The 27,781-nt window shown below is 35.4% G+C and overlaps 4 protein-coding genes across 4 annotated transcripts; 2 read left to right on the forward strand and 2 right to left on the reverse strand.

The window, feature by feature from the left end:
• Positions 1–9,129: 9,129 nt before the first annotated feature.
• Positions 9,130–9,855, reverse strand: LOC136815273 (GTP-binding protein Di-Ras2-like). Its single transcript, XM_067071716.1, has one exon. The coding sequence runs from the start codon at positions 9,853–9,855 to the stop codon at positions 9,130–9,132; it is 726 nt and encodes a 241-aa protein (XP_066927817.1).
• Positions 9,856–16,943: 7,088 nt separating this feature from the next.
• Positions 16,944–17,651, forward strand: LOC136815274 (ras-related protein Rap-2b-like). Its single transcript, XM_067071717.1, has one exon. It carries the CDS (start codon positions 16,944–16,946, stop codon positions 17,649–17,651), a length of 708 nt encoding a protein of 235 aa, XP_066927818.1.
• Positions 17,652–19,522: 1,871 nt separating this feature from the next.
• LOC136815275 (GTP-binding protein Di-Ras2-like) lies at positions 19,523–20,248 on the forward strand. The gene has a single exon (XM_067071718.1). The coding sequence runs from the start codon at positions 19,523–19,525 to the stop codon at positions 20,246–20,248; it is 726 nt and encodes a 241-aa protein (XP_066927819.1).
• Positions 20,249–22,065: 1,817 nt separating this feature from the next.
• LOC136815276 (uncharacterized) lies at positions 22,066–27,523 on the reverse strand. Its single transcript, XM_067071719.1, has 2 exons — positions 23,741–27,523; positions 22,066–23,649 (listed from the first exon to the last, which is right to left on the reverse strand). Exons 1-2 carry the CDS (start codon positions 27,521–27,523, stop codon positions 22,066–22,068), a joined length of 5,367 nt encoding a protein of 1,788 aa, XP_066927820.1.
• Positions 27,524–27,781: the final 258 nt, after the last annotated feature.

Consider the following 27,781-nt stretch of genomic DNA (forward strand, 5'->3'; position numbering starts at 1 on the left):
TTTATGTGGGGTGACCTTGAGACAAAATTTTATCATGTAACTGTGGGGAGACGTATGCAAGTTCTATGAAATAATCTGCCTCGGAAAAAAGGAACAGAACACTTTAGTAAAAAAAGTACTACATGGTTAGGCTTGCTGGTTGCCAAGTATGCGGTATAAATTTTTTAAGCCATAAAGTTTCCAGTTGTAATCTAACGGGTTCAGCAGTCCTCGCCGGGCCATAGAGACAGGACTGTCTTAAGGTCAACGCATAGCCTTGCTTTCAAGTTGTCAGTTAAATTAGGTCATTATTCGTATAAAATTATATAGATAAGAAAATAACTAATTCAGGTAATGCGTAATAGATTTTATCAGACTTGGACATTTTCTTTACTTGATGTTCCACGCCTTAGATCGTAAAAACATCACATGAGAAATTAACAACATTTATACGTAACGTAATGATTTTAAAGGCGATAAAACTTACAGTATAAGACACTTTGTCATAATCTTAATTGGCAATTTTGATCTCGGTTGGTGATATGAATTGCCCAAATATAGTCAAATTTTCCTCACAACTGGCATAGAGTTCATTGGACAAGAAAGGCACTGATCTCAACCCAAACATAACAAAAACTTGGAATTTTAGCATTGGTACATTTCAGTCAGAAATTTTGAACCGTTACCTATAATACCAGGTTACCAAGGCAGGGGTATTTTTAATGGCAGCAGTTTTTCCTTCTCAATCACGTTGTAGAAACAAGAATGCACCACATAATAGCCCGAAAGTGATTTGGAAAGTTCAAAAGAAAATCTTCCGATTTGATGAAGGTGTGACCGGGTCGAATTCCCCGCTCTGGTTATGAAATATGTTGTTTTGATTAATATATCATATAAGAACATTTGGGTAAAAGATATTTCATTTTAGTGGGTAAAAAGTTTTGAAACAGAAGTTTCATATAAGACATTATTAAGGAGGAAAGGAGAAAAAGATCTTATAAAAGGTCTTAAAAATCTTATATATTGTATATACACCTGAATCTAAACAATCTGATTTAGACAGTTATCCTCAGACCTGTGCTTATGAAAAACTGAAGAAGAAAAAAAGTAGGTTGAAGAATGCAAACATAAATCGACCTTGCTGATAAACCCGGTAGCGGTTTATAGTCTGATTACGAAAGTTTGTTAATTAGTGGAGAAAAATTCATTAAAAATGAAGCTATTAATTGAAGTTAATTGTTGATTGGTATTTTTTAATTAAGGTACTATGTTTCCGGGTTGTGTAACTAGCTTTTCGGTACATTTATAACTTGCTATGGAAACCTTGACCTCCCTGTATTTGATTCAGGAACACGAACTGAAACAAAAAGTACCTTGTGTATGTGCAGTATATAAATCTAAAGCAACTTAAGCAATAGATTTTTCGGTATTAAGTAATAACTTTAATGCAGTGCCAGCTTTCTTCAAAGATACCGAATTTAACACCAAAGAGAGCGGTATCTCTGCTTAATATACAAAGCGAAAGATATCTATTTTTTCCATTGCATTCAAATGTGCTTCTTTATCTGATAAAGCCAAAGGCAAGGCTTCTTTACAGAAAATACACGTACATTTTTTGTAACCTATGCCTTTTTTCGGCTAAATTGTTGGAAAAAAACTATTTTTGCATAGGGGGGCCGTCCACATAGTACGTACGCACTAAGGGGGGAGGGGGCTCTTCTCAAAAGCGTATGTTTGCGTACAGGGGGAGGGTTCGTTTGTTCCTTACGAAATATTTCTTTCTTTTACGCTTCTCATACGCGTCTAGGAAAAGAAAAAGTTGCCTAATAAACATTGAGTTTCATGTATGAAATAAAGGTCCGAACCAAAAAATTCTTCAACCGAGGGGGAGGGGGGACTGAAAAAGTATGTACTTACCAGGGGGGGGTATAGCCATTTACGTACGCTTGCGTACAGGGGGGAGGGGGTACTCGATTTTCGACATTTTAGTGCGTACGTACTATGTGGACGGCCCCAGAGTGGATCAAACATAGCCACCATAAAGTTATTCAAGGGTTTTACCTGCTTAAGTCGGTGTTTTTTACACTTTTGGCAAAAACGTGAAGTTTTTTAAAACAAGTTTTAAAATAAATACAAAATGCAACTTTTCTTAATATAATTTTAGGGGAATCGGCAAAGGATTGAAGATTCCATTCCATTTTTCCCGAGCCTACTAGAGAAACTAAACCAGTACTTATAATCTCTTAAAGTTAGGAGCACGTTAGGATTAAACGATTCCATAATGAAAATGGATTATGGATTCCATGAGCAATAACTTTTGATCTAATGGGGCTTTAGAACTGAAATTTGGCAGGATGGAGCATTTATGTGTTTTCTATTCCTAAATAAAAAATCTTCCAGCTGGGAGCAGTTTGGGATCACCTATTCCTAATTTTTCTTTGAGTTCAAGCCTTTTTAAACTGAGGATTGTTGTATGTTTATTTGATATTAAGTAGTTCAAATTAAACTACTTGGAAGGTTTGGGCTCTTAAAAACACGAAAATAAGATTTTCCACTAGAATAGAGCATCTAAGGATTATCAAATCCTTCATTGAAAGTAACATACTTTGCCTTATCCGAAATGAGCGTCTTAGTCTGGAATGAAATATCCTACAAGGCTCTAAACTGATTTTTTACGTTATGCATGATATGTCGTTACGTTAATGACCTAAAATAAGCTCAGATAGAGCCCCGAAGGATTAATAATTCCATTTTGCGACAAGTTGGGGTTGGGGTGGGTTGGGGTAGATTCACCACTTTAAAATGAAATTTTTAATCCCAAAACGCTCGCGAAACCGCACCTTTTGGTATCTAAGAATGTTTTAAAGTTAAGTGGAAGTGACTTTTGATTAATTTTAGATTGTGATCAGTCCATTTTAACGATGAAATGCATCTTTTATAATTGTTCAAGTTCAGAGATGTTTTTCGGATGGAATTTTGGATCCAAAAGTGCTCTTCATCATTGTTTCATAAAATATAGAGATCATGTAACAAGTTCAGACCATCAGAATCAATTCAAGAGCCACCAAACTCTCATAATTCCAAAATTCTTAAAATCTAATATTTTGGAATATTGGATCCTTCTTCGCTCCTGGGACCAAAACCAAAAGTTCTAAGCTCGCGCGTTACACCTTTTTGGAAGATTTCATCCCAAAATGCTCGTTCAAATTCATTTTATTCAAGAAAAACCATTTTTTAGAAAATTTAATGTCACGTTTTTGCCAAAAGTGTAAAAAACACCGACTTAAACACTAACTCAATGAGCATAAACCCCTGTGCCAAAGTTCCAGTGTGAAACCTATTTTACCGGCACAAAACTTGGCACAAAAAATGTAATCCCTGGTGAGAAAATACACTTAACTCTCATATACCCATTTTGGGCCAACACAGAGTGTTGTCTTTAAAAGAATGGTGTTTTTTCATTTCATCGTGGATATTTTTAAAATTTTGGAAAAAATCATTCTTGAAATATTCTAATAGTATTCTTAGGTTGGGATTATTCAATTAAATCTAAATTTAACATACAGTACATACTTGAAAGCAAAATATGACATTTTTGTGAAAGTATTGAGCACCTTACTAATGGCCAGCGCAAATGAACCCAACATTCAAACCAACAATTTTTTGGTAAATGTAGCGTCAAATGTTGGCTCCATTTGCGCCGGCCTTGATTGGCAATTTGCAGTTAAAAATGCTCTAAAAATGGCATCATTGAGTTATGTTGCCAAATTCCATGATGGTGATATTCTTAGCATATTCTTATTTTTTCGCCAATTTCGTTATGAATACTCTTATAAAAGTTCTTATAATCTGCAGATAGAAGAAAACAGACTTGTAAAGTATTCTTATAGAGTATATTCTTCTTATAAAAAAGCTGTGTATGATTTTGAAGATCGCTTCATCGAAAACCGGCAATTTATTTGTGACTTCTTTGTCTTATCCCAAAACGGCTGAGTAATTCTCATTGTGTCACTGCAATAGGAGTGTCATGGTAGATCAGGCCCGGTGGACTGGGGAGACTTCAGCCTCCCCACTTTTGAGCAAATTGAGACATTTCTCATCAAATTCCTAGCAAATTTTATCTCATTTTGAGCCTTCAGCCTCCCCACTTTAACGATTGTTCCGCCGGGCCTGTAGATTATAGATATCATGAAGGAGTCTGGGGGACGCATATTTACTCGAGTTATGGAAAATTCGAATTATAGAGGCTCGAGTTATGGGAGTTATGGAGATTTTTATTCGGAAATCTGAACTAGTATTATCATGGTCTGCGAAGATGATCTCCAATATATGGCTATTCTATTTTTGCAACTAAATCCTACATTTAAGCGCAATTTTAAGACATGGGATCAAGCGACGCCAAGTTAAATCTCATGAAATGGCAATCTAGATTTTAATTCAGCATCTTTTCAATCAAATTTAAACAGCGGTAGAGTTACAATAAGTCGTACATCCTTTTTCCTGGTCGTTTTTGGCTTATAAGCCATTGTCTAGAGTGTCACTAACACTTTTGGTGCCTCAGTGCTAATCCTGACTTACGCCCTAACTAAAAACACAAACAGAACATTGAAAATATTTTATATAAAGCTTCCAAGTGTTTTGATATGAATATTTCAATTCTAACTTAAAAGCAGGGCGTTTCCTTTATCATTGATAGTGATTTCAATAATAATATTGGGCATTGATTCTGATTTGGAATCAGATCAAAGACGGTTACAACATATCCAATGGTGCCTTGTGGATGATCTACTCTAATCTGATTTTAATGGATATATAAATCACAGAAGCAATTGAAGTTGATTTACATGCTTTTTCAGAAGAACAATTTCATAAGAACACAAGGCTGAAAGAGCCTCAGATTTTAGAAATTACAGATTTTAACAGATTTTAACAGATTTTGAACCCATTTTAAGGCTTTAAGTAAATAAACTAAGCGTAATAAAAACATCGTAAGAACATTAAGCCTGAAAATTTCAAAGCCTGAGCCAAAATTTACTGCTTCTTTAAAAAAAAGCGTGTATCTCTTTTTCTTCTTTTTAGATTTTTGATGGGTTAAAAGAGTTCAAAGAGATTGTTCTGTGCTCTAAAACCAAAACACTTATCTCAGTGAATTTAAGGGTTATCAAGTATACTTGGTAAATGATCAAACCATGGTAAGTCAATTCAATTCAATATTTTGTTCTTTTCTGCTCAATTTCCACTCGAATTTCCAATTTCCAATCGACACTTGAATTCCGTTTTGAGCTATTTTCAATTCCGATTTGAAGATCCGCTAATTGATTTCGGAAAATCGGAACTTTTTCAGTGATTACGTTAGTGTTTCATAATTTCACTTATGAAAAACATATATCGATCAGTCCAGCAATTTAAACAATAAATAGAAATTTTTTAGCCACAAGACTGATGGAATCATCTAAAGTCTTGTTAAGTTACAACAATCCTTCTTGAATTGGCCCTCTTGCCTTTCCCAATTTTCAGACCCGGTGGAACAACTGTAAAAGTGGGGAGGCTAAAGCCTCAAAATTAAATAAAAGTCACTAGAAATTTAAGAAAAAAATCTCATTTTCTCAAAAGTAGGGAGGGTGAAGTCTCCCCAGTCTCCCCAGTCTACCCGTTTCCGCCGGGCCTGATTTTAGGCTTCTTTATCTTATTATGGTACTCAACGGGTCGCTGATACAGAATTGTGAAAGGTGGATTTAATACATCAAGAAATTCATATAAATAATCAATCGGAAATGTGTACACAAGGGTGTTTAAAGACACGTTTTTGGGCAAAATCTTAGAAAATCTGACTATTTTTTGCCAAAATATACCGTACGGGTTGATTTTTTCGCCCAAATTTACTCAAATTTAGCTTAATCTTCTCTAAACTGTAAGGGTCCGATTCTAAAGACCTAGTTTTTGGCACTTGGTACGGGATTAAGGGTTTTGTTTTTACATAAGTGTTCCCGTTTCATATCAGACACATTAATATCGGGACAGTGTCTTCCTATTGTTATGTTATGTTATGTTGATATAAGCAAAAAATATTTTTCTATTTCTCTTTCTGACCAATATTGCTTCACATCCGTGTCACCAATGCAAAAAAGCTTGTAAATTAAAATTGATGAGTAAGCAAACGATATCACTCTTAAAAACAAAAGTGGTAATAGATCTGAGTAACATGTTCCTTGACTAACATATGGGTAATTTTGAATCAAATCGGACAGAAAGAGTCAGTCCCTTAATAATTCGCTCGCGTATATCAGCTACGAAATAAAATAAGTTCGGATAAATGTATGACGGAAATTGGAGAAGAAATTGGCGGAATTGCGGAATCGGGTACCCCCTGAACCCCCCCCTTATATGGGGTTAGATAATTGATACTTTAAAATGCCAAATTTAATTAGATATATCGGATATATGCTCTTATCAACATGTATGAAAATGGGATCTTGGCCAAAAAAAAGTAAGAATATACCGTGTGAAATAGAATCTAATTAAAAATTTCGAAATTTTCGGAAATTCTGATAATATGTGAATCTTTGTTACGACACATTCTAAATTTCCTTTTAGAAGCTCATTTAAATTCTAAGGAACCATTTCTTAAACTATTTGTTTTTCATATAAGAGATTAGAATAAGGCTTTAATGGCCAAAATATCAAGTACAAGTTTATGAGAACATTTTAGGACTAGCTTAAAGCCTAGCTGACACACAAAGTTGTTTCAACATATCTAGTGTTGACAACGTCTCTAACGTTAAACGAACATCCGATTTCTTAGGAAATTCACAAAAAGCAATTAAATAAGAACATTTCAAAAATACTTTTAGGCTTGAAACTAAGTTAAGAACATCCAAAGGCTTACAAAATTGTGAATGTTCTTATGAAAAAAACGCGTAGTAACTTTCGAAAGACAACCTGTAAATTCTGGAAGTAGAAAGAAAGCTATGAAGATTATATAGGTATTTCCTTTGAAAGAAATTCACGAAAAAAGTGCAAATTTTCATTTTCCTTTTACGTCTGTGGTTACACCAAAGCCTCTTATTTTGGCATGGCGATAATCTTGTCCTTTTAAAAGATTCGTTTTCGTTTTTTTCTTTGTGGATTGTTTAATTCTGGCATTTCCTATATACATGGTATAAAGATATGATAGTTGTGTAAACCCATGAGGTGATTTTAATTTCCTGATGTAAATTCTTAACAAAGTTTTGCGATTTCTTTAAACACGAATTAGGATACATTAGAAGTTCCTTTTGCGTTAAAAATGAAGAAACGCATTCGATAATTTCCTTTAAAAATCTTTCCTTGCTAATGAAATTTCGGATTAAAATTCTTCAAATTTAATTATCTTGTTGTTGTGAGACTTTTGATGACGTCTTAAGAATTCAATTTTGATGAAGACATTTACAAGGTACGTGAGGTTTTGGGAGTATAATAAATTTAAGTTTGTCACATATTTGAAATACTTCGGATAAATCAACTTCTAGGCTTTCTCATACAACACTACTATCACGAAAATGTGAAATCCGCTATATCTTTTTGAAACGAAAGTCTCATTACATAGGTTTCTTCATTTCTTGCATATTTGAAATGTTCCCTATTTTGAAATATCCAACTTCAGAAATAAATCGTTAACAACTTTCATATAATTATTATTCTTGGTTTTGCATCACACTGCAATATCCGTTTATAGTCAGCTTTACGTGCTTCTAGGTTTTCCAAACGTCTCTGGAAGTTTTGGATATTTGATATAAAAACAAAACATTTTTAGCCCTGAAGAAGAATTTAAACTCAATTCAAAAGTCCATTTTAGTAATATGTCATATTTTCTCTGGAATTTCAGATTTCTGGAAGGACCATATGGCTAAAAATTTATCGATCAAAAGTAAAATCTGAGATCCATGAATATTTTAAAAAGATTCACTTCCTTATTTTTAGGTTTTAAGTAGGTAAAAAATATTGAAGCCTTTGGGTGTTCTTTACTCTTTTGTTTTTAGAGGCTTAAAATGTTCTTAAAATAATCTTAATCTTTTGACTTCGAAGCTTCTGTTCTTACATTTGTTCTTGTGCTAAAAACGTGAAGTAAATTCCTACGTGCAACAGTCGGTGGGGTCCCCTTTTCACTGGGGATATTAAGGATAGCACTTTCATCTCCAACGGTTAAAAATCTATGGTCGAAAAGATATATTAAAGTCTGTCTCGAAAGTGTTTGAACATTTTACCCTTTTACAACTTCTCAGCAGATTCCCCCGGTGGAGCAAAATCCGGTGAAAAAATTGCTAAAGATGCCCTGATTTTAAGCTCTGGTAGGATGATGAGTACACCGGGTCTCAATTAATTCAAATTATCTACCCCGGTAAAAACCAGACTCGCTAATTGAGTTTTTTCCTCCCAGTGAAAATTGAGTCATAATTTTCCACCCCAGTGAGTTTTTGAGACCTCAAATTCAAACCCGGTGAAATTTTACTTTTTTATAGCCACCCCGGTCCCGGTGGATTTCAAGATAAACTTTACTGGGTCACTGAGACTGGGATGTATGTATCAATGCTATATTGAAATGTTATAGACCGTTGGAAAGATATTCTCAAGGAGAATTATCTGAAAGATTGAAAAAATTGAAAGATGAACATGAAAAGGTGTTAAGATTTTCTTCTGGTCATTCAGTAATATTGTCAGAATAACCTGATTTCAAGCTATTTTTCGTATCTTTGTATTGGAAAAAAACTACAACACTGTGAAGTATTGTCATGGAATTGTCAACTTCGCTGTTTTGGTTTAAATGTTTTATGCTAATCAGATCATCCATTTTGCCCATACCAACTTCATCTCTCAAAGAATAAGGCGACTGTGCCTTTAAGCGGAGCCATTCAGAGCACATACGTGCCATGCATGGAGAAATCAGAGTCTGCTTGAAAATTAGTTTAAGGTCTACTAGGACTTTTTGAGTAATTGCTTTATGAAAAAAGGATAGAGTAAGATAGACATTTCATATTTTCATATTTTCGTATTCCTTTTGAGTTTTTTTCTTATGGATGAATTTGTTAATAGATCTACTTTAATTTATTTACAGTAATATTTACATAAATTTCTAAAAAAATATTATGGTTATGATTAATGAACAAGTCCAGCTTATTCGTTATCTGAGTCGGACGAAGAATCGGAATCGATCGAACTTAATCTATCACGATCTCCAAACGAGTTCGATAAGTTCACAATAAACTTTCTAACGCTTCTCTTTCGTCCGTGTTTGCCTTCTTCACCTGAGCGCATAGCTGCTTGTTCGCGGAACAACTGACGTTTGACACTAGCTGTGAATTCTATTTTCTTAACCAATGAAAGAAAGACGTCTTTAATGTTTTTATCTTCCAATGATGAAGTCTCAATGTAAGCACAACCATAACTAACAGCTGTTTGAAGTCCTTTATCAAAAGTAATTTCTCGTTCTGCAACAAGATCACATTTACTACCAACCAAAATACATGGAAAATGTTTGCCTTTAATGTTTTGAATCTCTTGTATTTGTGTAATGGCAACATCCAATGATCTTTGAGAGTCTACTGAATAAACAACAACAAAAGCTTGGCATTTAGTGATGGTTAATCGAAGCATCATTGGAAATTGAAATCCACCAGCTGTATCGAATAATTGTAAACAAGCAACTCGTCTATTGTCTTCATGAAGAGTTGTCATATGAACTTCAGCTGCTGTTGGTGTATAAGTTTGTGTGAATGATCCATTAACTAATCGTTCGATGATACTTGATTTACCACAAGCAGTTTCTCCTAAAACGGCTACATCGTAATAAGGAGTAACTTCGCCTTTTACTCCTCGTGTTAGTTGTGGATTTCGTGGCATAGTGAAGAGTTTGGAATAAGTATAACGTGTTCTTTGCTAATTAGAGGCTGATAATTGATTGCTTTTTCCCACACTGCCTTCCATTTTTATATGCCTGAAGAACTTCCTTCCATAAATCAGATTTCTATTGAAGGAGAAGTAACATTATTGAATTTCGTGACACTCTTACAAAATTAGAGGAAAAGAATAGAAGAATTGAAAATATCTTATACAATTATATTTTTATATCAAGATGTTACCATTTTATTTTGTTTATGTTTTTCATTAGAAACATGATTAAATAGTTGTAAGCATTTGGGTTGACAATACATGTCAATAATAAAGATTTTTATGATATGAGCTATAATAGTTGTGGAATCTGGGTCAGTTGCGTGTAGCTTTCTTCGTATAAGCTATTATTCTAAAGCAGGATCAAAAGTTAATTGCCATCTCCAAAGTTTGTTAACGAACTTAGTTAGTGCAACCGCTAGAAGTATACGACTAATTTTTAGAAAAAAGATTTTCAGTACTCACAGTTCTTATAAAAGAAAAACTTTTAAGTTCATGAAAAATCTTATACAAGGTATTAATCCCAAACAGACGGTTAAATCTTTTTGTGATACAATTCAAAATTTTCCGAAAGGTTTTTCAAAGCAAAACATATATTGTAACTTGACAGAAAATTAGTTCATTAACAAAGAAACTTGGTTTAACACATCCATTCTCTATAGAATTCAAACAGTGATATAAGCCCGTGACAGGCGCTTGTCAAACTTTTTGTCGCCGTGATTCGACTTTGATGTCAAGTTTCGACATACATGGAGGTTTCAACGCAATTAAGATGTACTACACCTCGAACCTCTATAACTCGAATATCTCTTTAACTCGAACAAGCTTTATGGTTCCTCCAGTTAATAAATCCTTATAAACCATACTCCATAACTCGAATTTTTCTTTAGTCGAACGAATTTTTGTTGTTTTGTGTTTTTGAGTTATCCCAGCGTTGTTCCAACGTTCATCTAACGTGATATGGACGTTGTGAACGTTAAATAAACGTTGAAACAACGTTTTTATGCCAGCTTGGATGGAGACTCTAGTGTAGCAGTCAAAAGAATATTGCTCTGACTCTTTTCTTTTATACTGTTGGCGAGAGAGAATAGAAAACTGTGCTTAGTCTGCCCTGGTGACCTACCGTTGCTGAACCCAGAAGCGTAAGACAAGGGGACGCAAAATCTGTGTAGAAGAGCAGATTTTTATGAAACAGTATTTATCTATTTATATATAAATAGATAATTATCTGGAAACCATCGCCATCAAAAAGTTATTTTTCAGCAAATGGGTTTTCGTCGCCAATTTTCCGGTCAAAATAAAAAGGTTCTCCATTTCTCGAACCCCTATGACTTAAATTTTTTTCTTCACTCGAACAGGTTTTCTGGTAACCAAGTTTTGTATCTGCATACATTTTTGGAATATCACAATAGGAAACACCAGGCAATGGTACCCTCATTTTTTTTTACTGCTGTTCTTATTTCTTGGCAATTTGTTGTCTGTAAGCAGACCCGATATCTACGGTAGTTTGAAATTCACGTACCGTATTATTTGTACTATGTAAGGGGGGTTTGTACTTTTACGGTGTGACGGGATTGGCCTTTTATTAGTACGGTATTACGGGATTTGACGAAAAAAAGACGGGAAAACGGTATTTTAAAATCAGACGGTGACGATATTTGGCCTTATTTTTTGTCATTATGCCGGTATTTGAACCTGTACAAACCGATGTGACGATGTTATTATTTTTTTCAATTTTCGGGATTCCGGGATTCAGCAGAGATTTTGACGGGAAAACGGTATTTCGAACCCCTACAACCCCCCCTTTGTAAGGCGTACTTTGTTCTTATGCCTGTTCTTTAAACTGTTGTTATTCTTCAGAGACGTTGGGGATAAAATAAAAGGATTGAGCCTAGACCCACCGGGTCTGTGATATGAGATGTAAGATCCAGGGGGTACCTTACTTAACCAATAACAATTCAAAAGTGCCCTCAACAATCAAACGCTTTTTGTGAGCATTTTTTGATTCATTTAGGTCGATTGCATCATAATTCTGAGTTTCAACCAATCAAATTAATTTGATTTTTAGGGATGAGCTGGAGTTTTTACAAGATACTTCACTAATTGGTCATTTGAAGTGATAGAGATGAAGCGTTCTTTAGAAAAAGTAATATGATTCTTTTATTACATCTTAACGACCAAATAAATCAAATAAGAGCTTGTAAAAACTCCAGCTTGTCCCGATTTTTAAGGGAACTTTTGGATTGTTATGAGTAGATATTTACGTGGTATGTGCTTTATAGCTTGACATCACACATCAACCTTTTCTTGTACTACAAACGAAAACTGTTCGAAGTTGTTGTCTTGAATTAATGATTTGTAACTATTCCTGGGTAGGGTTCATATGTATCTTATATATCAACGGGATCATTTTTGACTAGGCTTCTGCTCATCCTCTAGCGAAAAATGTTTCTTATAAGTATATCTATAGACTATAGAGGTCTGCGAATCAGACTAATTTTTGACTGGTCGACCTTAAAGATAAAGAAAGAGACTAATTTTGGCCAGAATCCCTTCCTGGCGACTTTAGCGAATTTTGCTGAATGTCACCTAGTCTACTTCTGGCTGAACTTTACTTTTTGATAATTTTTGATGACGCTGAGTCCAGTGAAGTAGACTAGGAGCATTTGAGGAAGTTGCCATTTTGAAAATTCAAATCACAAAAAAATACTTGGAGTTAAAAGATATAATCGAAAATGAATAATAAACATCACTAACAGATTTGTAATCCCTTATTCTCAAATAAAAACATTGCTTCATACTGTTTTTACTTTCCAAAAACAACTAAAATCTGGCGGACTGTTTTACAGTCGGCCTAAGCAAAAGCATATTACCATATACTACCGGGCCACTTAATCGCGCCATCCAGTTTATTAAAAAGCTTTAAGTGGACTCCGGGCTAAATGTGACCTAAATTAGTTTCCACCAAAATTAAGGGCTATGACCATAGTGAATTTTTGAAATATTTGCTAAGTACAATATATAGATTTCTGCCTGATATAACCAAAAGAATTATGGCATGTTATACATTTTCTATTATGCCTATTATTCCTGAATCTGAAAATTCAAAAATTGCATTTGATGAAGAAGAAAATGAAGACTTTTGCGAAGAAGAGTATTTTAACTTTGAGGACCTTATTTTCGGCGAATATAAAACATTTTGAAAACTTTTTTGCGTTATTTGGTGTATATCTAACCAAACCAAAATAAATTTTCGGAAATTTGTTATTTAAGCTTCGTTAAGTTTCATGGCAATAAGCAATAATACTATGTCTGTTTTTAGTAAATCTAAGATGTTAGGAATGCAAAGAATTTGGGCGGAACATTAAAGACGTGACCTTGTTTATGTTTGGTAGTAAACATGCTACACCAGGATATAAAAAGGTTCCGTTTCAACTAAAAATTTTCATAACATTTTAATTAAAATTTTGTTTAACAAAACAAAAATTATATAAAAAACGAATTTTATAATAGTGTTGCTTTTTTACATAATAAGTTATACTGAACAAGGCATTATTAGAGACGTTCTTAACCCTCAATTTAGATTGAGATATAATATAATAGAATATTTTTGATTTGATTATTCAATGGTGTTGGACTTTATTATGTAAAATAGGATATCAAACTTGAATAATCAACATAATCACTTACACAAGGGCTGTATATATTTGTTGGCAAGATGACGGAAGGCGCTTACCCCATCTCCTAGCATTTTGATATATCCTTTGTATTGAATAATGTACTCTCTTAATTGCAATTAAATGTATTAATTGCTTTTTGTCTTTTATAAGAAACTGCAATTGGTATATGAGCTTCTGGTATCCGTATCAGGTACACTGTAGACCTCTGAAAGTGTCAAACCGTACACGTTTTATTTAATAAGAACAAACTATAAGTACATAAGGCTTGGCTGCCCAAAATGTTAAGAACAAGTTAAGATCATTTTAAGGCTTTGTGGACTCAAAAACACCCTATTTCTTAGGAAAATGGTCAAAAATATTCCCAAAATGGTGAAAATAAGAACATGTTAAGAACATTTTTAGGCTTAAAACTCGAAAAGTTAAGAACATCCTAAGGCTTCAAAAATTTTGGATGCTCTCATAAAAAATGTGAATGTTTAATCACTGGAGAACCTTGCTTAATTGAACGATAAATCATAGAAACACTTTGAACGGGCTTTTTCTTATATATTTAAAAAGAATTTGTTTGCGATCCTAAATCTATCAACACCAGCAAAGCTGGTGCCTATAGATAAATAGCGAGGCAAAAAAAGAAGTCTAGATTGCGCTTCAGCCGATTGGAACGATGACTTGAATCTTATTCGGATAAAAATCAAGATAGACGGGGCTATACCACGTTTTTAAACTTTGATACAATACGGGGAACGGGGAACACCAATGTTTTCGAATTTTGGAAATTTCGAGTTTTGGAGGCTCGAATTATGAGGCATTGTTAACTTTTTTTTTTTTTTTTTTTTTTTTTATCTATAGTGTATGTAACACGAACAAATAGTACAAAACTAAAGGTTCCTAACCTCCCGCAAAAGGACCACCAGATCATACCGCCAGGAGGAAGGAACCCAAACTAAGCTAACAATAAATTAATGAATAAATTGATAAATGGAAAAAAGAAAAAAACTTACTACAGAGGATAAATACTAACAGAAATAAAAAAAAAAAAAAAAAAAAAAAAAAAAAAAAAGAGCTAGGAGAGCAGTTAGAGTAAAAGACTAAAATAACGGTCCCCCAAAACGGCTTGTATCACAGATAAATTTTATTGTTATACTCAATATATCGTGATTTTGGACAATGCTAAAATCGGGGTCGCCATAAAGAAGTATTCTACACAATGTTTTGGGATTAAATGGAAACAAGGTTATGTCAAGTTGAAGAAGGCTGTCAAACATCACAAGTCTGTCGTTAGAGTAATCAGAGCAATGCATCAAAAAATGCTGTGTTGTTTCTACTGAATTTTGTCGACAATTGCAGAAGGGGTCAACTGTGTCTGAAAAATTATGCCTGAACTTATGCTCACGAAGATGACTGAAACCAACCCTTAATCGGTTAAGGAGAACAACACCATCGTTGTCACTAGCTCTGAAAATTGAGTTAGCACTGGGTCTGTTGGGCATTGTTAACTGAAGGGACCAGAAAACTTTTTTTCGAATTAAGGAGTTGTAGAGGTTCGACGAGAGGCTGACTGCCTGATGCCGGATAATCAAATTTTGATAAGACAGGGGTGTCAAATTTTTCAGATTCACCGAGCTGACTTAATATCTCCCCTCTCCCCTCCCCTGTGTGACTCAGCTGGCACACAATATTGTTTCAACGTTCATCTAACGCTATATGGACGTTGTGAACGTTAGATAAACGTTGAAACAACGTTGTGTGCCAGCTGGGGAGGGTCCTTCTGAAGAAAAGTATTCTTTGACAAAAAAAAGTTTTATTTTCTTTGGCGTTGAACAAGATGCTCTAAACTTAAATGAAAACATTTAACCATAGATTTATAAAGCACAAGGGGCTAGATGGAGTGCTTTAAGCTCTTTCAAGCAAAAAAAGTGCTGCTATTGTTTTCGAAAATCCGCAAAGCTTCTGATTGGTCAAGCGCTGAAATTCTATTGTAATGCTACGTGACTTAGGTAGGATTTCCTACCTAACCTCGGCACACTTTTTAGCAAAAGCACGATATCTAGCCCGTCGGGCTTTATAAAATCTATGCCTTTAATTGACACTCCTTAAAATCTTATTTACACCGTCATTCATCGTCAATTGACCCTCTTTGGAAGAGACAGACAAGTCATCTTCCTGTACCGATATTCGATTTATATGAGACCAGTCAAACACGTATATTTCAATCAATAATGTTGCGATTTCTTGAATAACCAATCCATCCATTAATTAGGACCGACTTGCTACGATTCTAATTTGTATAGAAAGTTTGGAGAAATCGCAAACTAACATCAATCACATCTTACTGGTAAATATCTTTATAAGAAAATTTGAAATCCAGTATTTTCTTCTATGCTTCAACATCCTACTTATGCTTGCTGCCAAGTACTCTTTTATATAGATTTTTAAGTTACTCTGAAGAATAAACTATTCTAAGAAATTAATTTTTGACAAGCCACATCTCCTAATTCTAGCCCAGGAGGATCCCTAAATAACCGTTATCATATCGACATCTTTGTCAGATTGACGAATACATTGACGATATTTAGAAAACATGTTCTTAAATTAAATTGAATTCTTTAAAGACAAAGTGTTTCCTTTTCATGTTTCCTTAAATAGTATTACCAGGAAATCATTAATTATTCAATGTCACTATTTTAAAAAAAGTTCTGTTCTTTCAGATTTTTTGATGATGTTCTCAAATCTTATTTGACAGTTAACCTCAAGTCAGGGATTAAAATTCTAAGAATGCTTCTTGTACTGTTTATTCTCGTCTTTTATAAGAATTAATAACATTTTTGGCAATTTCAATCCGGAATTGTTCTTATTGCGTTCTTAATTTTATGGTAAATTTTTGTCTTAAATTTGGTATTTCTTTGTGCAATCTATTTTACAGATTTCGTCCTCATTATTAGAAAATCAGTAAACCCCAGAGTAAGAGGAATGTTACTATTTGTTAGAATTTCAAAACCTCGCCTGTAGTTTCTTATAACAAAAATGGGCATTCTCTCATATATTCATTAAGGACGTAAACGAGAAGATCATTTGTATTGTCTTGTATGGAAATTCAACCTTCAAAGAATTCCCTCCAGATGTCAGATTTAGGGATTTAAAAGAATTTACTTTATTAAGCAAATCCTTATTTGATGGATTTATAGATTAGAAACAATAGTATTTTCCGATCTTCATGGAATTGAAGTAACTATTATCGGAAATTTAGGCTGCCTTGAATTAGTATATAAAAAGAGAATGGATTGTTGATTAGATATTGATTAAGTGATTTATCAATCTGCCAGGTGTCATTTTTGGTTGCTGGAAAATAGATCCAAAAAAATGAGGAGTTACAATACAAAACGAAGATCTCGAGGAGATGTTATACCGTATTACGATGTAGCAGTTTTAGGAGAAACTGCTTGTGGTAAATCAAGTATCATCGAACAATTAGTTAATGGATCTTTCACACAAACTTATACACCAACAGCAGCTGAAGTTCATATGAAAACTATAAGAGTGGATGGTCGAGCTATTGCTTGTTTGCAGTTGTTTGACACAGCAGGTGGATTTGAATTTCCAATGGTTTTGAAATTAACCATCAAACGCTGCCAGGCTTTTATCGTGACCTACTCTGTAGGGTCCATCAGATCCTTGAAGATAGCTAAACAACAATTAAACTTGATAAATGAAATTAAAGGACGTTTAACACCTTGTCTACTTGTTGGCAATAAACGTGATTTAGATTATACACAAGAACGAGAAGTTAGCTTTGATATGGGCTTACAAACAGCGGTGGCCCATGAGTGCGCTTTTATTGAATGTTCATCAAAGATTAATTTCTATGTAGAAGAAGTCTTTATTTCAATGGTAAGGAAAATAGAACATGTGGCAAATGTCAAACATCAGATTTATTTGGAAGACTTAGCGAAAAGGAGTGATAAAAAGGAACGAAGAAGATCAAGTATAACCAGTATTAGATCTTTCTTCGTTAATTTGTCCAACTCTTTTGATAAGGACAATTCGGATCTGTCAGATTACGAATCATAAAGAAATTGATAATCATCACGAATGCCAAGCAATGAAGTCGATTTTTATGTTATTTTCCAAGATTTTATGGAATTTTGAATTTTTCCCTAATTCGTATTTGCAATACTTAAATACTTAATACTTAAATACTTGCGAAATTTGTAAACAAACTGTATGCAGTGGATACAAAATCAAAACAAATGTCACATGTCAAAATTAAAAATCAAACCAAATATGGCTAATTTTGATTGTTCAATTGTTTTACAAGTTTGTTTTGGACACGTGATTTTAATTGTTCTCTTTAATGACACGTGATTCGCGCAATGTTTACATTTTACTACTTTTACGTCCTTTTAAAATGGACTGAAACAACTTAGATGAAGTACTGTTTAAACAGGGTGATATTTCAATGCTTTTTCCCAAATGGCACACAACGCTGTCTCAACGTTCATATAACGTTACCTGGACCTTAGGGACGCCAGAGACGTAGTTATGACGCCCTGTGTCAGCTTGGTTAGAATATTTTCCAATAGGATTACGAGTTTTTATACTGTAAATAGCAAACTTATAACTTGAAAGAAATTTATAAAACAAACTCTTGTATTTTATTCTCCCTCCTTGGTAATTACAAAGTTTCAAGATATACACCCCTGTATAAATTATTCCAACTAGAAAAACTTCGAAATCTCAACATGGGGATAGAAATTCTATTGTTACTGAGTTCGAAAAAATCTAGTGGGGATCGTACCGGAGTGCAATCGAGGTTAGATCGAACGAAACGAGAATCCTTCTTTTGAACATTGAAGGAAAGAAGTGACCTTAAAAGGGAAATGAAGGGGAACTAATTCAAAGGTTCTCAAAATATTCTCCACGGTTTTTTTAAATTTAGGAACAAGCTATATAAGAACATAAAGCTTCGATGACAAAAATATTAAGAGCAAGCTAAAAACATGCTATAAGGCTTTAGTATATGCTTAAAAATCAAGAAAACATCCGAAGGCTTCACAAATTTTGGATGTTCTTATAAAAGAATGTGTACTGTTCATCCAAATTTCATAAAAAGGAAAAAAAATTGTTCTCACTAAGTGACGTGTTTGTGACCCTTCTTATTAATTGTCGAGGACAATCGACAGGAATCAAATCCCCCCTGCTATTCTGCTATTATCACAAAATTTTAGTTAAAATTTGGGAAATCAATTTTTTGACCGAACACGCACGGGGAACGCCTATTTATTTAAGTTATGGAAATTTCCAGATTGAGTGAAGGATGATTTAAAGTATTAATAAGGACCAGAAAACTTGTTCGACTTAAGGAGACATTCGCACTCGACATACGAGCTAACTATATAACTGGTAAGGTATAGATTCTAAATCTCTCAAAATTCTAAAATAATCAAATGACTCATTGGTAAAATCATTTCATGCGATGATTCTTAAAGATAGAAGAATCACAATAGGAAAGATTTCGGTTAAAATATCTTATCAATATTACGTTAAAATTCATTTTCATTGTTTATATGAGTTGTCAATTAATGAATTGTAATTGTCATAAAGTTGACATTGTGTTAAAGCGTCAGTCTCCGTGTAAAACTCGATATTCGATTCTCACGTATCTTTGGTGAGTACTGTAGCTAAAGTTTGTCGGCTGGTATAAAACATTATGAGTGGGATGAGTTTGTATAATATCTTATCCCCTCTTTTGTAATTATTTTATAAAAGTATCAATCTTCATCAATAGTTTCATCGAATATTTAATCTGCTCAGATTAATAAAAGGAAGTTCTTCAGGCATATAAAACAGGTGCTTTTAGAATGCGAAAAGCCATACATCAATTAGCATTTTAATACAGGCACTCATTTCTTTAGATCTCTCATTTCTATATTTCTTTAAAAATGCCACGAAATCCACAATTAACACGAGGAGTAAAAGGCGAAGTTACTCCTTATTACGATGTAGCCGTTTTAGGAGAAACTGCTTGTGGTAAATCAAGTATCATCGAACGATTAGTTAATGGATCATTCACACAAACTTATACACCAACAGCAGCTGAAGTTCATATGACAACTCTTCATGAAGACAATAGACGAATTGCTTGTTTACAATTATTCGACACAGCTGGTGGATTTCAATTTCCAATGATGCTTCGATTAACCATCACTAAATGCCAAGCTTTTGTTGTTGTTTATTCAGTAGACTCTCAGAGATCATTGGATGTTGCCATTACACAAATACAAGAGATACAAAACATTAAAGGCAAGCATTTTCCATGTATTTTGGTTGGTAGTAAATGTGATCTTGTTGCAGAACGAGAAATTACTTTTGATAAAGGACTTCAAACAGCTGTTATTTATGGTTGTGCTTACATTGAGACTTCATCATTGGAAGATAAAAACATTGAAGACGTCTTTCTTTCATTGGTCAAGAAAATAGAATTCACAGCTAGTGTTAAACGACAGTTGTTCCGCGAACAAGCAGCTATGCGCTTAGGTGAAGATGGCAAACAACGAAGAAAAACAAGCGTTAAGAACTTTATCATCAATTTATCGAATTCGTTCGGAGATCGTGATCGATTGAATTCGACTGATTCCGATTCATTCTCCGATTCTGATAACGAATAAGCAGAGTTTTATACGCTCGGAAAAATCCTTTTCAGACTTGCTTCAAGATTTTTTAACTTTTTAAATTTTTATTTGTAGATATCAGTGTAAATAAAGAGAACAAAATATATATATTTATGAAATTTTACTTTTTGAAAGAAACAGTGAATGTCAGAAAATATTCGGAATAGTTTTTCCTTTATTGTCCTGCCTGGATAATTTCCAAAATTCTGAAAGTTTTATCAAAAGCTAAATGGTAAAATAGACACCTGAAATAAACACCCCTTTGTCACAAAGGGAACCGTTGGAACCCTCTATCACTGGAAAATTTGTCTAAAACTTCATCCCCCGAGGGGAAAAATACCCTACAATTCCAGCCTCATTGGAAAAATTGACTTTATTTCATCCCCGTTTGAAATTCAACGGACAATAGAGCTTTTATCCCCGTTGGGTTTTTCGATAGAAATTATCATCCGACTGTAGAAAGAACTTCCAGTAGGGCTGCCAGACAGGGGAGTCTGTGTGACCTAGTAAAAATTAAATGAAGGAATAATACCGTTAGGAATAGAAAATAACCTAATGGATGGGTTTTTAGATTTCATTATTTACAGCTACTTACTCATTAAATTCCACACAAATTTCCTCTGTGGAGATAGGAGTTCGGTAGGTGCATTGTTATGTAGTGCTTTTTCCTCAGGACATCTTGTAATCTGTTAAAAGCATATGACAGATATGTGCTCTCCAACTTACATCACTGTCTCACAGCTCCGGTGGAAGTTCTTTCTACAGTGGGCAAGAAAACTTTTATCGAAATCCTAATGGGGATAGAAATTCTTTCATTCCCAGGTCAAACAATCCAAGTGGGGCCCGAAATTGTGGAGTTTTTTTTAGACTAGGGACAAAATTTTGGTCAAATTTTCTAGTAGGGCGGCTGTTCAATCGAGTTTGACATTTTCTATTCTTTGAATAGTAATGCGATTGAGACATGCGCGATAAAGTTTTTGAACCAAATTGTGGTGTTCACCTGTAGTACACACAGTAAATTGACTCAAATTTGTAACGATGATGTGATATTGTTCAAAGTTCAAACTGAAAAGGTAAAAAAAACTTATGTTTAAATAATTGAAAAAATAATGAAAAAAATGACAAAGTCTTAATTGACAAATGAATTTGAGGCTAATTGAAATTAAAATACATGAAAAGAATTTAAGTCTGAGTAAAGTTAAGTAAAAAAAATGATGAGAAAAATGAGTCCTAACTTAACCTAAGACACACCTAAAAAAGCAAAACAAAATGGCTGACACACACAAAAACAAACATGAACCTACCAGGTGAGCCAAAGTTGAAAGCTGTGTGAAGTGTGTGTGTTGATACTTGAAATTGATTTGAAAAAGTTGTTGAAATTATTTGAAAAGTTTGAAAGTTGAAAAGTTGTTTAATCCTTCCAGTCTGAATGCATAATGTCTACTGCACATGAGGTGTGTTTGAAAAAATGATTTTTTTATAAAGTATATGAAATTAATTAAAAAATACTTATATTCCCTAGAGGTAATAAAAAAGTGATGTCATGAGACATAATTATTGATAATTGGCCTAATTAAATATATGATAAACTAGTTGAAACAAAAGGATAAGACACATGAGACTGAAAAAAGGAGTGACAAACAAAAGACAAAAACCTGAAAAACACTGAGAAGGAGAGACTGAAAAAAGTACAGAATGAAAAGTAATTTTTTTTTGATTTTCTAATAAATAAATATATAGTGAACTGCCATTGCATTACATTCCCAGCCAAAATCAACAAAAATTGCTTTCTCATTTGAAAGATTCATTTAAATTCAATTATTCAATTTGAATTTCATATCCACATTTTTAGCAATATTTCCCAATTCTTTCATGATATCACAATCATCCACAGAGCGAATTAAAATCAGGTTACGTACTGATCTCCTTGTTTCTCGTGAAACTTTTTCGTTTTCGTTTCGATATTTGACAATGACACAACGAACTTTGTCATCATCACCAACTTCAACATTTGATATGATACCATACGTGTACGATTTGGATAGTTTCGATTCGACCTTGTTGAATAGAACAACATCACCAATTTGGAGGTTTCGTTCGTGGTTGAACCATTTTGATTGTGACATGAGCTTGGGAACGTGGTTTAGTAGCCATGATTCGAACCAAGCATCATAGATTTTCGAGTTTTGGTCCAGTAATTTCGTTGGATTAGATGAGATTATGAAATCACCTGTTGGACTTCGGTCATTGTTGCGTCCTAGAAGGAGACGATTTGGAGTGAGAAGGTCCATGTTCTCCACATCGATGACATTTCCAATAGCAATGGGTAAATCATTTATAGAGTTTGAAATGATTGCAGTGATTGTCTCCCATTGTAGGATTGATAAACGTTCGTTTTGGATTGTTTTTTCCAAAGATGTGTTGACTTCCTTGATTTTTCGTTCCACTTTTCCATTCATGTTATGTGCGCCTACAGGACACGTTTGGAAGGTGACATGATGATCTTTGTGAAGTTTGGATTGGATGTCCTTGAAATTAAATCTCATGTCCTTGGATCCTTTAACAAGTTGAGTTCCTTCATCACAGTAGACTTGGTTTGGAAAACCATATCTTGAAGCAAATCGCGTGAAGGATTGGATAAAAGCAGTGCTTGAGTAATCATCCATAACGTTGATGAATATTGCTGAGGTAACACAGCAGCAGTAGACGACAAGCCATACTTTGATTGTTGATCTCTTGTGCAATGGAGAATAGGCTTTGTATGGTCCACTGAGATCGAATTGCGTATTGTAGAACGAAGGAGCGATTGTGATACATGCTTCTGGTAGTGGTCCCATAGCAGCTTCAATGGTTCGCTTGTTGAGGAATCTACATCGTTGACATGACTTCTTGATTAACTTTACAAGTGAACGTCCTTCAATGATGTAGGTCTTTTTCATGATGTGACGTAATGTTGTTTCGATGCCAGCATGTTGCACGTCTTTGTGGTTCCAGTGGATATCTGATGCAATGCTGAAGGCGACTGGTGAACTCTTGTCGATGACAGGAACGCAGAATGTTGATGAAATGAGGTCCAACATTGCTTCTGTGTATCGACCAACAATTGTGATTGAGTTGCTTGGTAGAATTCGACCATTGTAGAGTAGGATACCATCCTTGGATGTGGTGATTGGCTCAAATTTCTTTGGAGGAAGAAAGTGTCGTACTTCATCGGCTGCCTTCTTGAAGTAATATAGTTCAGCAGCAGATATTTCCTCGTCAGTGAGTTGTGGCACTTCTTTGATGACGATGTTTGGAGTTGATGTTGAGTACTTCTTTGAACGTAGATTTTTGAAGTAGCGGATGACGTACGTAAGCCATGATTCTGGTGACTTTGGTGAAGCTTCTGTAGTTTGGATCTAGAAGGTAATTTGAAAACGTATACCTCTTTTCGAATTCTTTCGTTGGGCACTCTGCATGATGGATGTTGATTTGGACTTCTTTCTGCACCTCTTCCATTTCACGTTCAGTTAGTTTGAGCTCCTTGGCTGATTTGATTGGAAATGAGTTTTGGTCGAGATGCATCCAGTCGTGGCCATTTATCCATTTGGAATCTTTGTCGACTTCGTTGAGTTTGGATCCTCTTCGAGTTCCGATGTCTGCTAACATGTTTGATGTGTCGACGTAATGCCATTGATCGTTGGATGTAAAACGTTTGATTTCGACGACTCTGCTTCTGACCCATTTCTTCAGAGGTTTTTCGTCATTGTCAATCCAGTGTAGGACGATTTGGCTGTCAGTTAACTTGATTGATGAGCGGTGCCATTTGGAGATGGAACGTCTTACTATCTCACCGGTGTGACAGTTGATGAGGGCAGCATACAGCTCGGCTCTTGGTTGAGTAAGATCTTTGACCGTTCTTGTTCGAGCAAATATCAATTGGGATGAGTATTCTCCATTTTGTCGAAGGAATCTGGCGTATATTGCAACACAGGCCATTGATTGACTAGCGTCAGCGAAGTCGATTGTATTGATATCTGTGTTGACGGCGTCTTCAGGAATGATGGCTCGTTTGAATTTAAGTTGACCAATCTCTTTCATCATTTCGAAATTGGATTCCCAAAGAGGTCGAAGGCTGTCTGGAATTTGGTCATCCCAGTCCAGTTGATGATGTAGTAGGTGTTGAAGATCTATCTTCATTGATGCGATCAGTGGTGCAACCTTTCCAGCTAAATCAAAGATCTCTGCTACTTTTGAAGCACAGTGACGACGAGTGAGACGAGAGGGTATGATGTTTTGTAGATTTAAAGGTTTCTTACCCCGGTTCTTCTTAGCAAAGTTGAGTTCACTGACGTGTAATGATAGCATGTCTTCTTTGACGAACCATTTCATGCCAGCGACAAAGATAGTGTTGTTGTCTTCGCTGAGTGAGCTTGGCGGTTCCTCCCCCGAGAAGGCAACACCTTTGAGTTGAAAACCACCACGATTGAGGACGATTTCCAATTGATCTGATCGAGTGTGGGCCAGTTGACGAGTAGCTTCTCCGGTGAGGCAGTCATCAACATAGACTTCCTTGTGGACGATGTCGTGCACTTCTGGATATTCTGATTGTGAAACTTTTGCAACCTGACGAAGAGCATGCTCAGCTTGATTGCCAGATGATTTTATGCCATAAATTAACGTTTTGATGACTTTCTCCTCTGGTTCCTGTCCTGGTTCGAATGTTGGATGCCAGAGATAGCGTTGATACGTCCAGTGATCTTCATGGAGTCTGATTGTATTGTACATCTTCTTGATGTCAGTAGCAATGGCAACAGGTTGGACAGTCCATCTAAGAAGGATCTCCTGAAGTTTGTTAAGATTATTGGTGCCTTTTGCTAAGATATCATTGAGACTTTCACCGGTGGACGTTGGTTGGGATGCATCAAATACTATCCTACATGGGGTACTGATCGAATTGCCTTTCCAGACTGCTCTCCATGGGATTGTATATTGGACTTGTTCATTTTGAAGATTCGCTTGAATTCTAGGGGATAAGTTTGTGACGTAATCGACATACCCTAATTGATGTAGCTTTCCTTCTGATTCAAGGATGTCTTGCTTGTCTTGGAAGTTCTTTGGATTGTTGAGCTTTTTGATCTGTTGTTGGTACACTTTCATTGCCTTCTCACGGTTGTTGGAGAGACGTTTGGTTGGGTCAGCAGTGAATGGTAGATGAGCTGTTGTGATGCTTTTGTCGAAGTCGATTGTTACCGACTTGTTGATGATTGTTACCGACTTGTTGATGATTGTTTGTTCGACTTCTTCTCTGATGCTGATGGTTTCATTTGAGTCGTGCTTGCAGTCTTTGCATTCTCTGCACTTGGGGCATCTGTAGGATATTTCACTGCCAGCTGCTTCTACTTCTTCGAACACTCGCATTGCTGTTGACAGGTGAACTTCAGTGTTGATTGGTTGAGCTGGATGTGTTGGTTTGAATCCAAGAAGAGGTGAATCTGGTCGACTGCGGATTCTGATGAACTGATCTGTGAAGAAGGTTGTCATTGATGATGACAGGAAGTTTTGATGAATGGCTGTGAAGGTTGGGTGAGGTCCACCAACGAGTCCTCGTCCACCAGAAGAATTGAAAAATTTGGATTCGTAGATGGCAAGTCCAGATTCAAGTTGAAATTTCATAATGGGATGAAGTGAAAGATGTTTGACACCGATCATTAGATGAACATCTCCACCGATGGATGGTGCAAGCTTTGGAAGGTTGCCAGATTGATTTGATAAGCTGTACTGATGATTGATATCTCGTTCAACTTGGTCCAATGGATACATCGGAAATGTTTCAGTGATTTTCTCAAGGCAAGCCCCAATGAGTGAGACTTCAGTACCATCGTGGAGTGGAATCTTGACGCGATAGGTGCCAAGTGTTGATTGTGCTTGTGTTTGACCGACACCACCAATGCTGATTGGTTCAGATGATAGTTGTTCTGCAAATGGTCCAAGTAGTTTGATGGCTTCGTGACTAACGACAAAATCACTACATCCATTGTCGAAGAATATGACGAGGTCTTTGCCATTGACGCGAATTTTCTGTAGAAGGTAGATGCCTCTCTCATTGCAATCATTGTTGGAAGCTTTGTAGAGGTGAATTTGACGAGCAAAAGCTGGTAGTTTTGGGCTTTTGATGAAACGATCTACATACCTCTTGAGCAGTTGTTGATTTGATGGTAAGGCTTTGTGATCTTCGCAGAGTAGGACGTGCTTCTTGATTGGATCTTGATGATGTGTGGGATGTGGACAGATGAAATCATGTTGGCATCTTCCATCTTGATGTTTACCTGTCGTTGAGCTGGCTCCTGGGAAGAGACATTGGATACAGAAGCCTTTGTTGTTCAGGATCTTCAGACGTTCGGCTGGAGACTGTGTAGCAAACTCTTTGCAGGTGTAGTATTGCATGATTCTGGTTGATTTCGGACCAGATGTTGATACGTGCTCGTTAAATCCTTCAGGTGCATTGCAGATGGTGCAGACAGGATCTGTTGGTGGAGTTGGAAGGTTCGAGTGATGAGATGATGGGCCACGCTTCCCACCACCTTGACGGTTGTCTTCCTTCTTGGCTGGATCATTCTTGATTGATAGCAATTGTTTTTGTTCGAGGACTTTCCTTTCTTTTGTCAGAAAGTCGATGAATTGATGCCACGTCTGCTTTGGTGTGAGTGTGTCATTGCAGATGCTTGATATGAAACGAGTAGATCTCCCTTCACCAATTAATTGATTGATCTTTCCAAAGGTGTCCCCATAGTATAGGTATTCCTCAATCTGGTGCTTCTCGGCTAATGCTGATACCTCCTTCATGATGTTGATGATTTTGCTCAAGGTGGAAGGTAATTTCTTGGCATCTCTCTTGTGTGTTTCGAGTGAATCGATCTCTTGGACTTTCTTTGATAACATGAGTCGTGGATTGCCAAATGCATCTTTGAGGCGTTGCCAGATTTCAGTTATTGATTCGAGTGATTTGACCATGGTGAGTGCTTGACCTGCCAAATAATTGTTCTTAAGCAGATCTGGTAAGAGGTTAGATGGTGTTTTATCATTGTACATTTTGTCAAAGTTCAATTTGAAGGTGTAGTAATCAATTGGTCCGTCGTAACCAGAAAACTTTTCTAGTTTGATGTTGAGTGATGCTTTGTTGAATTCTGTAAGTTTGTCGAGTTCACGATCTTTGATTTCTTTGACCAAACTGTTGTTGTATTTTTGTTTCAGTTCGTCAAGTTTCAAATGGCTTGCTTTGGTTTTTGTCATGGATGCACGAAGTGTTGCACTTGAAATTGGAGTTTCGAGACATTTTCTGTAGTTGTCCCGAATCTTTTCGTAGGTAGAGTTGATTGATGGAGTTTCGGTTCGCCAGTTGAGAAGTATGTTGGAATCAGCAGTTTCAACATCACGATTGAAAAATTGTTTCAATTCTTTGATGGATGGATTCATTAACACAATCAAGAAGGAAGTTAACAGTTTCCTCCTTTACGGTGGCTGCACTGGCTTGTTGGGTTTGGTTGATAG

This window comes from Clytia hemisphaerica, unplaced genomic scaffold (genome assembly GCF_902728285.1).
Source record: "Clytia hemisphaerica strain Z4C2 unplaced genomic scaffold, Clytia hemisphaerica genome assembly, whole genome shotgun sequence".
Taxonomy (NCBI): domain Eukaryota; kingdom Metazoa; phylum Cnidaria; class Hydrozoa; order Leptothecata; family Clytiidae; genus Clytia; species Clytia hemisphaerica.